The sequence below is a fragment of the Trachypithecus francoisi genome, unplaced genomic scaffold (genome assembly GCF_009764315.1).
Source record: "Trachypithecus francoisi isolate TF-2019V2 unplaced genomic scaffold, Tfra_2.0 Lachesis_group20, whole genome shotgun sequence".
Taxonomy (NCBI): domain Eukaryota; kingdom Metazoa; phylum Chordata; class Mammalia; order Primates; family Cercopithecidae; genus Trachypithecus; species Trachypithecus francoisi.
In genome coordinates, this window is record NW_022681466.1 from 50,684,504 (window position 1) to 50,698,352 (window position 13,849).

At 43.3% G+C, this 13,849-nt stretch overlaps 1 protein-coding gene across 1 annotated transcript in view; it reads right to left on the reverse strand.

Moving 5' to 3' along the window:
* NF1 (neurofibromin 1) overlaps positions 1–12,513 on the reverse strand; it is a 294,673-nt gene extending 282,160 nt beyond the window's left edge. Inside the window, 1 exon segment of the mRNA XM_033184286.1 lies at positions 12,071–12,513. Within this exon segment, the coding sequence (XP_033040177.1) occupies positions 12,071–12,130 (60 nt within the window). The 5' untranslated portion in view covers positions 12,131–12,513.
* Between the last annotated feature and the right edge of the window lie 1,336 nt (positions 12,514–13,849).

Below are 13,849 nucleotides of genomic sequence, written 5' to 3' on the forward strand. Positions count from 1 at the left end.
AATACTTTCCTTTTTTTCCTCCTCACTCATTACCCAAAAGGAAGAAGATTCACATGGAACATAAAGGCACATTTTCCCAGACCCATGGTGGGACAGGAATAGAAGGCATTGATAAAGACAGGAGAGTAGAAAAAATACTCCAAAAGACAAGATGAAGGATTTGAGAGTTGTTCTAGGGAAAAAGAAAAACTGAAAAAGTAGATGTAACAATTAAAAAAACCACATCCAGAAATCTTCATTCAAATACTACCAAAGTTTAAAAGTTTGCCTCAAATGTAATCAAACTCTAAGTAAAATGTTCTTAGAATACAAAACCAACTTTATGAAAACAGACTGTGCAATGCCAACATCAAAGAATAATCTCATATTTATAGCTGTATGTGTATTTCTGTTGGTATTCTCACAAATTCTATTCTCTCACTTAAGAACGTACAGAGAGTATATAACTAAATAAAAGGGAAACAATGTTACAACTTCTAACAGCTGAAGAAGTTTTGATAAAGTGACCAGGAGAATACATAATGAAATCAAGGATATAATTTTAAAATTTACGTCTATTTCTAACATATAACCAACTTAAAAAGATTCAGATACTCTAACATGAACATAAAAGGAAAAACATAATATACCATCTTCGAGTGAAGAGGCAATCACACATCCCTCATTTTGCATATTTGTACTACCTGTTAGTAAAATTTAGAATTTTTAAGACTATTTATTGGAAAGTTAGTGATCTAAGTTTAGAGTATGGATTAAGACATCCATACTCTAGTTTAACTCAGTTAATTAGATATCATATGATTGTGAATGTGTTGTTTTGCCTCTGTAACTTTTTTCTCATGTAGAATAGAAATAATAATCACCAAATTATAAAGAATGGATAGGAAAAAATAGTGCACAGATGCTAATACATTTTAATGACTATTTACAGCTTCCTTTCATGTAAGATTCATACCTAAGTCATTAAACAAGCCCATGATGTAAGTAGGTTAAGTATCATGCCCATTTTACATATGAAAACATAGAAAACTGATGTTCAGGCCAGGCACGGTGGCTCAAGCCTGTAATCCCAGCACTTTGGGAGGCCGAGACGGGCGGATCACGAGGTCAGGAGATCGAGACCATCCTGGCTAACACGGTGAAACCCCGTCTCTACTAAAAATACAAAAAAAACCTAGCTGGGCGAGGTGGTGGGCGCCTGTAGTCCCAGCTACTCGGGAGGCTGAGGCAGGAGAATGGCGTAAACCTGGGAGGCGGAGCTTGCAGTGAGCTGAGATCAGGCCACTGCACTCCAGTCCGGGCGACAGAGCGAGACTCCACCTCAAAAAAAGAAAAAAAAAGAAAACTGATGTTCAAGAGAGATTAAGAGACTTCCCCAAGACCACACTGCAAATTGCACAGTCAAGAGCTTTTACTACATAGTAGCCTACCCTCACAAGTCTAAAGTGGTAAAAGTTGTTTTCTCATGCCCAAATTACTATGAGAACTACCCAAGAGAAACTGTGTCAACAGAAAACAGTCACCACTTGAGATCATTAAGAGATATAACTTCCCAAAAGCTCATTATCTGAGTATAAAATTTTGATTAAAAATAAGTTAAATAAAATCCTTAAAAGTTTCTAGCAGTCCTGCTATTTACTAAATTAACTTCATGCCTCTTGTGCTAGATACACCACTCTGTTGGTGGGTGTTCCATGGGAATGAGGTGGAACGGGAAAGAATTTCATCAGAAAAAGTTAAGTTCTCGGCCGGGCATGGTGGCTCATGCCTGTAATCCCAGCACTTTGGGAGGCCAAGGCAGGCAGATCACCTGAGGTTGGGAGTTTGATACCAGCCTGACCAACATGGTGAAACCCTGTCTCTACTAAAAAAACAAAATTAGCTGGGCGTGGTGGCACATGCCTGTCATCCCAGCTACCCGGGAAGCTGAGGCAGGAAAATCGCTTGAACCTGGGAGGCGGAGGTTGCTGTGAGCCAAGATCACGTCACTGTACTCCAGCCTGGACAACAAGAGCAAAACTCCATCTCAAAAAAAAAGTTCTCTGAAGTTCAACAGCATAAGACATTCAAAGCTATAAAATATGAATAAGAGCAGGCGACAGCTTATGGACTGCAGTGGCAACCCTAAGCCAAACCATGAGTGCCAGACTATGGTTTAAATGAAATATGCAATCTGGAAGTTTGCACCTCAAGTTACTGCTACTGCAAAGTAATTAGTACCATTTATGGTAAGAATATGTAAAGTTTTAGAATGTAATGCCAATTCTCCATTTTAGTGGGATGAACTCCCCTTGAAGCTTTGTCTCAACAGAAGCTTTTTTGATGATATAGTCCATGGCTCAAAAGCCACTCAGGACCCAGCACAGTAGTTCACGCCTGTAATTCCAGTGCTTTGGGAAGCCAAGGTGGAAAGACTACCTGAGGCCAAGAGTTTGAGACCAGCCTGGGCAACATAACAAGATGCTGTCTCTACAAAAAAAATTAAAATAATAGCCAGGTATGGTGGCGCACACCCATATTCCTAGATATTCAGGAGATGGGAGATCTCTTGAGCCCGGGAGTTCGAGGCTCTGGTGCGCTATGATCACACTACTGCACTCCAGCCTGAGGAACAAAAACAGACCTCACTTCTAAAACAAATGAATAATAAATTTTTAAAAACCAGTTATATGCGGAGAATATAATCATATATCACAGGCATATAACATTTGAAGTGATCAAATGGATCGTCTTTAAGAGACGTTAGTGAGGGTACTATAAATAGCAGTTATAATTCATATCCTATAGCATTAAACACCTGAGAGTACTCTGTTTACTGAAGGCTCTACCACATACTGTGATACAGAAATTTACAACTTGCTGAAACCTTAAACTTAATTCACAGTCACTACGATGTAAAACCACTTTTCTATCCTTCAAGATCAAAACAAATGGTCTCATCTTTCCCTTCCCACCCCCAAGAAAATGAGGTATTCTAAAAGATGTCAGATGAAACAAGCCAATGCTTTTATAAACACAAGTCAATCCTTTGCAAAGAAACAGATTAACATGCTCATATTCTGCTTTGGTATTGATCCCAAGCCTTTTAACAGTTTAAGCTGACCACAAATCTCCCCTTCCACTTCTACAGAACATTCTCCTCCTTAAACTTCCTTTAGAGCCTTCCGATACCTCCTGTCCCTTGACTTATATATACACACACCTCCAAAACAGACGCAGACCTAAGGAACACAAGCAGAAAACACATTTTTTATTAATACACTGCTTATTCTTAAAAGTATGTTGTTAGAATGCAACAATATAGTCTACATAGAACCCCAGAACACCAAATTTGAAAGCTACGACAAAAATGCCCCATAGCAATCTGAGTAATTTAAACAACAAAGATGTGAAAAATAAGGCATTCTGACTACTGTATTATATGACTCAAACTTTTAAGGACAAAATTTTTGGTTGGGTGCAGTGGCCTGTACTCAAATAAAAAATGAAAAACAAAAATACTTTCTCCATGTTAAAAAAATGTATTTGTTTTGAGACAGGGTCTCACCCAGGCCAGAGTGTAGTGGTGCAATCATGGCTCACTGCAGCCTTAATTTCCTGGGCTCAAGCAATCCTGACTCAGCCTCCCAAGTAGCATATACTACCACACCTGGCTAATTTCTGTCTGCTTTTTCTTTTTTTTCTTTACTTTACTTTTAACCAATGCACACTGGCTGATTTTTTCTTTCTTTTTTTTTTCTTTTTTTTCACTTTTTGTAGAGATGGGGTCTCACTCTGTTGCCCAGGCTGGTCTCAAACTCTGAGGCTCAAGTGATCCTCCCACCTCAGCCTCCCAAAAATCTTGAATTATAGGCATGAGCCACCGTACCCAGCCAAAACATTTTTTAAAAGCAGACTTAAGGCCAGGTACAGTGGCTTACACCTGTAATCCCAGTACTTTGGGAGGCTGAGGCAGGTGTTTGAGGCCAGTCTGGCCAATATGGCAAAACCCCGTCTCTAGTAAAAATACAAAAATAGGGCCAGGCATGGTGGCTCAAGCCTGTGATCCCAGCGCTTTGGGAGGCCGAGGCAGGCGGATCACCTCAGGTCAGGAGTTCAAGACCAGCCTAGCCAATATGGTGAAACCCCACCTCTACTAAAAATACAAAAAAAATCAGCTGGATGTGGTGGTAATCCCAGCTACTTGGGAGGCTGAGGCAGGAGAATCGCTTAAACTCTGGTGGCAGAGGTTGCATTGAGCCAAAATTGTACCACTACACTCCACCCTGGGCGACAAAGCGAGACCTTGTCTCAAAATAATAATAATAATGCAGATTTAAGAAAATAATCTAATTTCCTAATAGTTAAAAAGTCAAATAAAAAGAGTAGGGCAAAAAACAGGAACATTTAAAATAAAATGTAACAATATTAGCCCAGCACCATAGCTTATGCCTGTAATCCCAGCACTTTGGGAGGCTGAGGCAGGCGGATCGCTTGAGGTCAGTTGTTTGAGACCAGCCAACATGGCAAAACCTTGTCTCTACTAAAAATACAAAAATTAGCCGGGTGTGGTGGTACATGCCTGTAATGCCTGCTACTTGGGAGGCTGAGGCATGAGAACCGCTTGAACCCACGAGGTGGAGTTTGCAGTGAGCTAAGATCATGACACTACACTCCAACCTGGGCAATAGAGCGAGACTCTATCTCAAAAAAAAAAAAAAGAAGAAGAAAAAAAGAGAACTTGTCAATGGATACTAAAGTAAGGTATATATTGGCCAAGGTACATACAAAGGAATATCCAGAGACTAGTCACGCTCCCTTTTTTTTTTTTGGAAGACAGGGTCTCACTCTTATCACCCAAGCTGGAGTATAGTGGCACAATCATGGCTCACTGTATCCTTGAACTCCTGGGTTCAAGTGATCCTCCTGCCTCAGCCTCCTGAGTAGCTGAGACTATAGGCACATGCCACCACACCCAACTAATATTTTTTAGAAACAGCATCCCACTATGTTGCCCAGCCTGGTCTTGAACTCAAGGCCTCAAGCAATCCTCCCACCTGGGCCTTCCAAAGTGCTGGGATTACAAGCACAAGCTACCACACCCGGCCTACTCTCCCTTATTTAGTGAAAACACAATAATCAGTAATAAGCTACACTGCACTCTAGCCTGGGCGACAGAGCAAGACTCTGTCACAAAAAAAAAAAAAAAAAAAGTAATCAGCTATAAAGAAAACATATAAATCCTGTATTAGAAAAATGTTAGACTTTTCAAAGTGCTTCACATTCATATCCTATCAGACCATTGCAAAATGTCCTAACAGTAAGTGACAAATCCAAAATTACAAAAGTAGGTGATCAGATCTGAAACCTGATTCAAAATACATGTTTGCTCTATGGGAGGAAATATAAATATGTATAAATTCCTTCTTTATGCTAATTTTCTTACTCATTCTTAGTTAAAATATCACTTATCAAACCTAGGCTATTACAAACACGGAAGTAAAATTCAGTAAAACAAAGCCAAAAGTACCACTTTTTTTTTATTTAGCCAGTCTACCCTTCAACCAGGAATCATTTCAAAAACATTCCATCAATGTTCTGTGTGCTTAAGACTGTGCTGGGCACTGGGGTGACTAGAAGAGAATTCAAACGGGGTTCCTTGCTTTTCAGAAAGTATACACTCCATTTGATAAAAAGACAAGAAAAAAAGAAAACAAAGCCAAGTTGTGTTCAACCAACCCTCCTAAAGGAAGAAAACTTACTGTGTGGTTCTGTAAAACTCCAGGTGACAAAGATACCAAGAAGTGAGATAGCAGAGTTTAGTCTGAAACAACCTCATGGGAAAAAAAAAAAATGAAGTCTGAGCTGAACACTGAAGGATGGACAGGAATTAGAAAAGCACAAAGGAGGAATTAAAGCATTCAGACAGGGACTGGCAGAAACAAAGACCAAGAAGTGGGAAGAAGCAAGATACATACAAAAGAGACTGAAGTGACCTGCCTGGAACATACGTGCATGCAGAGGCATAATGGGAAAGAGTTTAGTAAATTAAGTGGGGTCAGCTCCCAGTAGACTGCTGGGTCACAGAGACATGCTGTTAGAATATTAAAATCACCGAATATTTAAACTTGAAAGAATCTAAAAGATTTTCTAGCCACTTCTTTTTCAACAGATGAGGAAATCAAGGATCTATAGGAAAGCTAATGGCTAGGATAGGGACAAAGGCAGTGAATAACAGAACAAAACTAAGACCACCACTAAGGAACTCCAATTCAGCAGAAAGGTATTGTGCCTTGGGAACCAGAAGAGATTGGTTTCCAGTGGGTACTGGAACATCACAGTGGCATTACAACTAAGCAAAGACCACTACGTTTTGCCAGAAGGAATCACTTTCAAGAAAACAGCAATCAAGAAGGAAAGCAGAAGCACGAGCTACTTTTCAGAATTATAAAGGAAATGGGTGGATAAACAGTAGAGGCGGGTATCTGACAACAACAAAAAAGACTGGTCCACAAAGAGAGCTGCAGGACCAAGTAAACGTCTGATTTCCAAGAGAAAGGAAATCTTAGCCTGAAAAGTGAAAAAGAGAGAAGCCCACATAAAGACTAAATTAGTTCCTAGACAGATAAGGTGGAAAGTGTAAGGGGTGCAGAGAACTGAGGAACAGTTGGAAGAAATTTTTTTAAAGGATGAATTCTGGGCCGGGCACGATGGCTCATGCCTGTAATCCCAGCACTTTGGGAGGTCAAGGCAGTCGGATCACGACGTCACGTCAAGAAATTGAGACCCATCCTGGCTAACAAGGTGAAACCCCGTCTCTACTAAAAATAAAAAATTAGCTGGGCATGGTGGCACGCGCCTGTAGTCACAGCTACTTGGGAAGCTGAGGCAAGGGAATCGCTTGAACCCAGGAGGCAGACGTTGCAGTGAGCTGAGATCGCGCCACTGCACTCCAACCTGGGCGACAGAGCAAGACTCCATCTCAAAAAAAAAAAAAAAAAAAAATTCCAAAGTAAAGAATAAGCATTATTGTGCTCGCTTCGGCACCACATATACTAAAATTGGAAGAATAAGCATTATTTCTCACTCACCATAAAGTATTCCTCATCATAAAAGAGTACTCATTTTCAACTATTATAAGGCCTTATAAAAATTACAGACCAGGCTTGAAGAATGAAGCTAGGAGGTATTTTTTAAATCCAAAAAGCTTCAAAGTTTTGCAAATCTATTTGTCTAATTAGTATGTGGTTTGTAATTTCGAAGATACTTGCCAATCATTTTATACTGTGAACCTCTCACTGTATATTCAAAGTACATTCAGATGAATTCTCAATGTATGAGAACAGATATGCCATTATAACCTCTAAAATCAGAGTTTATTCTGTAACATGTTATTTAAATGAGTTTTTTTTTTTTTGGCTTTTATACACTGCTTTCGCTTGATCAGATATGGAAAATATAATTGCTTTAAATAATCATATTTACAACAAATCATTTTGGGATGGACTTCTTTTTCAAGTTCAAATATCCATAGTTTTCCCATACTTCCTTTCAGAAATAAAGCTCTACAGGGACCAGTGGGGCATACAGAACTAGGTGAGATACACAGAAGGTTCTAATTTGCTTAGAAACTGGGTTAATGAACCACAATTAAAAGCTACACACCTGGCCGGGCGCAGTGGCTCACACCTGTAATCCCAGCACTTTGGGAGGCCAAGGCAGGTGGATCACCTTAAGTCGGGAGTTCGAGATCAGCCTGACCAACATGGTGAAACCCCCGTCTCTACTAAAAATACAAAAATTAGCCAAGTGTGGTAGCTCCCAGCTTCTCGGGAGGCTGAGGCAGGAGAATGGCTTGAACCCGGGAGGCAGAGGTTGCAGTGAGCTGAGAACTCGCCATTGCACTCCGGCCTGGGAGACAAAAGCAAAACTCCATCTCAAGGGGGGAAAAAAAAAAAGCTACACACCTACAATTTGTCAGTTTCAATTAGAAACTTGCTATTTGGCACCATAAAGGCAGGCTAAAGAGAGACATAAGATGTAACTGATAACATTCAGCTTTCTGGCTGTCCACCTTTGCAACTGTCATTTCCCTAACCAAGGAGGTGATTACTTCTAAAATTGGTAATACTCATTCAAGTTAGACCCTAAATACTAGGTTTAGCTGCAATATTATCAGGTTAAGGAATTTTATATTACCCACAAGAATGTGAGCTCAAAATGTCAATATGGCACACATCCACTTATTTTAACTGAGTCTACTGCACTAAGTTGCTAAGCAATACCCATCAGACTGCAATATGTCTGTAATCAGCAGTGGCTAGAAATGCATTTCTCCTTTAATCACACCGAATATTAGAAATCCAACCAAAACAGCCATCATAAACAGAGTTGCCGTCTTCTGACACACACATGCTCCCTGGGGGCGTAAGTGGTCCAACATGCAAACTCTTAGCTGTAATAAGAAGGAAAAGCTTAACTTCCCCTGGGCCCAGTAGAGCAAAGTACAGATAATATAATCCAAAATTCAAAAGTTTTATTAACAGTTGAAACTATTAAGATTCTTTTTTGTTTTTTTTGAGACAGAGTCTTGCTCTGTCACCCAGGCTGGAGTGCAGTGGCGCCATCTCAGCCCACTGCAAGCTTCACCTCCCGGGTTCAGGCCCTTCTCCTGCCTCAGCCTCCAGAGTAACTAGGACTACAGGCGCCTGCCACCACGCCCAGATAATTTTTGTATTTTTAGGAGAGGCGGGGTTTCACTGTGTTAGCCAGGATGGTCTCAAGCTCCTGACCTCATGATCCACCCACCTTGGCCTCCCAAAGTGCTGGGATTACAGGTGTGAGCCACCACGCCCGGCCAAACTATTAAGATTCTTATACAAATATCTCTCAGTACATGCAGGGCTTTTTCTCCCCTCAATAAAAATGTAAGCGATGGCTCACGCCTGTAATCTCATAACTCTACTAAAAATACAAGTATTATCCAGGAGTAGTGACGGGCGCCTGTAATCCCAGCCACTTGGGAGTCTGAGGCAGGAGAACCATTTGAACCCGGGAGGCAGAGGTTGCAGTAAGCCAAGGTTGCATGACTGCACTCCAGCCTGGGCAAGAAGCGTGAAACTCCGTCTCAAAAATTAAAAAAAAAAAAAACTCTTCTAAGTATATTTAATGGATTAGAACAAATTCTGTGGGATACTTAGGAAAAGTATCTCCCTGATGGTCAAGCATTCACTACTTTTCATACTGAAGCTTTTGTTAATACATTTATGTCGCTTAACCTCCCTATGCCTCAGTTTTCTGACTAAAGGACATTTTCAACCTTAAGATGAACTCTAATTTGAATTAAACATTTATCACTTCTATAATAAATTAATATATGTAAGTACCTTATGTTAAACACTGAAAACCCTTACATTTTTGCATCTCAAGGTCAGAGACTAACTTTCCAAGAGAAAAACATGAGGAATAGGCCAGGCACAGTGGCTCACGCCTGTAATCCCAGCACTTCAAGAGGCCGAGGAGGGCAGATCACCTGAGGTCAGGAGTTCGAGATCAGCCTGACCAACATGGTGAAACCCCGTCTCTACTAAAAATACAAAAATTAGCCGGGCATGATGGTGCACACCTGTAATCCCAGCTACTGGGGAGATTGAAGCAGGAGAATCACTTGACTGCGGGAAGCAGGGGTGCAATGAACCGACATCAGGCTACTGCACTCCAGCCTGGGCGACAGAGGGAGACCTTGTCTCAATTAAAAAAAAAAAGTGAGGAATAATCTCTCCTATATATCTTTCTCTTAATTACAACATAAGGAATGCAGAAAAATGCTGTTTTAAAAACTTATGTCCTTAATTTTTAACAGATGGTGGTGAGTTTGATTCCACAATATGCATAACAATGAAGCTTTAAGGTCTTTTAACACTAGGGACAGAAGGAGAAACACTTTCTTGGATTAATGGGCATATAATCAAAATCATTCCTTTTTTTTTTTTTTTTTTGAGACAACAGTCTTCCTCTGTTGCCTGGGCTAGAGTGCAGTGGCATGATCTCGGCTCACTGCAACCTCCATCTCCTGGGTTCAAGTGATTCCCCTGCCTCAGCCTCCTGAGTAGCTGGGATTACAGGCGCCCGCAACCACACCAGGCTAATTTTTGTATTTTTAGTGGAGACGAGGTTTCACTATGTTAGTCAGGCTAGTCTCGAACTCCTGACCTCAGGTGATCGACCTGCCTCAGCCTCCCAAAGTGCTGAGATTACAGGCGTGAGCCACCGCGCCCAGTCCAAAATTGTTCCTCTTTAAAATATCTTTTTCCAATACGGTAAATAAGCCTAGAGATGAACAGGTAAGAAGTAAAAAAAAAAATTAAGAAAAAACTGAAAAAAAATTTTAATTTTTAAAATTTAAGGAGAATTGTGGTATGAATCCTTCAAATTCCTACATCCAGATTCTGCTGTCCGCAAGGGTCAGCTTTGGGGTTCTTCTATTTGCCTTTTAAATCCTTTCTTAAAATTAGAGTCTTTTCTACCAAGTTTTAAATCTAACACTCCATCAATAATGCAATATTTTATATGCAGTAACATTAAACCACAGATGGATTAGTATAGTTTGGTTTAGATGCCTTTGGGTCTGGAAGCATACGAATGGATAAAACAATTCCTTCAAGTCTCTGACAGCTTCGTAATTCTATTTTATCTACATAGCTTCTTCTCAACTTCCTCTGCCTATTCCCAGATATTTTCCAGGTAGGTCTGAAACACTTTGAGTCCCGTAAAGAAATGTTTATGGATCAAATAAGGGAAGAGCTCTTCCCCCACCCCTTCAACTCCCACAATGTTTTACCATTATATCCAGTAAACAAAATAGATTGACTCAATCTTAAAACAATTCCCCCATCACAGGAAGCCCATTGCAACCACAGCTGCAGAAAGTATCCCTTAAACCATCCCCAACTACCTACAGCAACACGAAGTTAAACTAATTTCCACTGACAAAAGGCTATGCTGCGTGAATTCATTCTAATCAGCCCCAGGATTTATTGTGTGAAACTCAGGCGATAAAAAGTCACCTCCTCAAGCTACAAAACTTTTTTTTTCATCCCAAATATTCTCAATGAAAGTTCTCTTGTCAACCAGGAGGAGAGAGTCAAAAACAACCACAAACACTAGCAGAATGATCCGCTCCAGGACCATATCCCAGCTGGCTTTGCTCTGTGTTGTTGGTGGCTCAGAAGCAGTTTCTCACTTTCCTTTCACCCTTCTCCCCTTACTCCCCAACATCCTCACTCGAGAATACATCACATCCTCAGACCGGTGGCAAAAAAAAAAAGGCGGGGGGAGAGACTACAATTATCAAGGAAGGGGAAGATATTTCAGAAACACGGTTTCCACTTCAAACGGCAATAAAAAAAAAAGGCAGTCTGTGTCATCAGGATATGGGGGACGACGTTTTGGGGCATCACAAAGATGTGCAGTGAGTGTGCACTTGAAGCTCTCGGGGCAGGATGAGACGATGGAGCAGAAAGTAAGAAAACCTGTGCCTTCCTTGCTTTCTTCTGCTCTTCCCCCTCCAGGAGAGGAAGCTGAAGAAACTGGGGGAGGGGCGGAATGTTATCGTTCTCCTATTGTGGGTACATACGATAGGCCTTAGGGTTCGCTCGTCCCCAGTTAGGAGGGTCACGGAGGGAAGAGGAAGAGAGAACCCCTAAACGTTACCCACCTCTGCTCAAAAACAAAAGTAAGGGGGTAATTATTAAATCCAGATGGCGCGCCCCTAAAGGGGCACCCAGGTCACTCATCCCCATTCCCAAGCGGAAGGGCTGGGATAAAGGGTACGGAGGGTCGGAGGCTGGTCAGGAACAAGGCCCCACCCCCCGACTTAAGAGGGAAAGGGAGCCCAAGCTCCCAGCTGTCCCCTCCTACCCCTCACCTTCCGCCTTGGCCACCCCCACTTATCCCCCCTTCCCTTCTCTTCCCTTCATTTCCTCCAGAGCCAGAGGCAGCCGCGGGGGAGGCGGCCGCTCCTACCTCCCCTCACCCACTCTGTCCCCACCCCCACTCCGCTCCCACCTCCCGCCAGCTACGGGCCCGTTACCTGCTCGTCGAAGCGGCTGACCACGGCCTGGACCCATTCCACCGGCCTGTGCGCGGCCATGTCCTCCCCGCGGCCGGGGGGCGGCGGAGGGAAGGGTGGGCCGGCGCCCTGGGCCGGGAAGAGGGCGGGGAGCGGAGGCTGAGGTTAGGGAAGAGGCGAGGAGAGGGTCTGAGGAGTGCAGGCTCCCAGCGTTCCCACGGGGGTGGGGATGGGGGGTCAGCGCCGAGCGGGAGGGGGAGAGGGAAAGGGGGCGTTGGCACAGAGGCTGGGGGAAGGGGGGTAGGGGAAGGGGACCCGGGGAGGGGAGGGGGCCTCTTGGTCGCTTTCCCCACTAGCGCCGTCTCCCCACAGCCATCACAGTCCGAGACGCCGCCATGACACCCCACCGGAAGTGGGATCCTTTCCACGGCCCGGGGAGAGGGAGCGCGAGCGAGCTAGAGATTGAGAGCGCGGCTGGGAAAGGGGAGGGGGAAGCGAGAGGGAAGGGGGCCTGACGCGCATGCGCCCGCGCCGGCCGGTTTCATTAATGAAAAAGCGAGTCCTCCTGGAGGTGACGTCATCTAACCCCTCTGGGCCGCCTGGCGAGCGTCCCTCACTGCCGTGGGGCTCACCTAGACTGGCGCTGGGCTCAGCCAGCGAGTGCCAGAGCTGACCCCGGAGCATCCGCTCCCATCCCCACCGCCCCCTAGGGCTGTCCCCTCCCCCGCCGGCCTCCGGGTTTGGATTGTTCCCGGAGTTGGAAGTTAGGGCGCCCTGGGGCTAGCCTTTCTCCGGGCGCGCGGATCTCTGCCGCTAATCTCCTGGGGAGGCTCCTGTGCTCTCAGCCTTAAGTTCTCAGAAAAAGTTGGGTACACACCCTCCGATTTTCAGGTTCTTAGCTTTGTAGACTGCTGAGAAACAAAAAAGGAAGGCCAAAGAGAGATTCTGTGATTTTTTTTTTTTTTTTTTTTTTTTAGAGGTCGCTTAAATCCCAATGCTAGACCCAGTGGCAATCAAGGTCTAGCCACCGGGTCTAGCATTGGGATTTAAGCCCAGCTTTCCTCTGCAAAACTCATAGCCACCCAAGTTAATATAACTTTTGCACAGTTGATAATAGATTCAAGTTTCACCACCCTCAAAATACCTTTAGGGCCTCGCTTTCATTATTAATTCAATATATTCATCGTCTTATTTAAATATTTCAACAAACCTTTTCAATACATATCATTATCCTCATCTAACTGATGAATAGGTCACGTTCCCCACCCCCGTGGGAATGCTGGGAGCCTGCACTCCTCAGACCCTTGATTTGCCCAAGGTCACAGAGTTGACAGGTGGCAGAGTCAGGATGTAAACCTATGTGGTTTAACTCCAGGGACAATAGAGGCAGACTATGGCTCTCCTAAAACAAAGTCCTTCCCTATACCTCCAATACCAGAGTTGAAAGGATTTCATGTGTAATTGGTTGTGCCAGTTTTCCAGGAAGAGGATTACATACAAAACAATGGATAATCTATCTATGTCTGACATTGGACTTTGGAATGAGTAATTTTTTTTTTTTTTTTAAGACAGAGTCTCACCCTGTCACCCAGGCTGGAGTGCAGAGGTGCACTCGGCTCACTGCAACCTCCGCCTCCGGGGTTCAAGTGATTCTTCTGCCTCAGCCACCCTAGTAGCTGGGACTACAGGCACTCGCCACCACACCTGGCTAATTTTTGTATTTTTAGTAGAGACAGGGTTTCACTGTATTGGCCAGGCTGGTCTTGAACTCCTGACCTTGTGATCCGCCCGCCTCAGCCT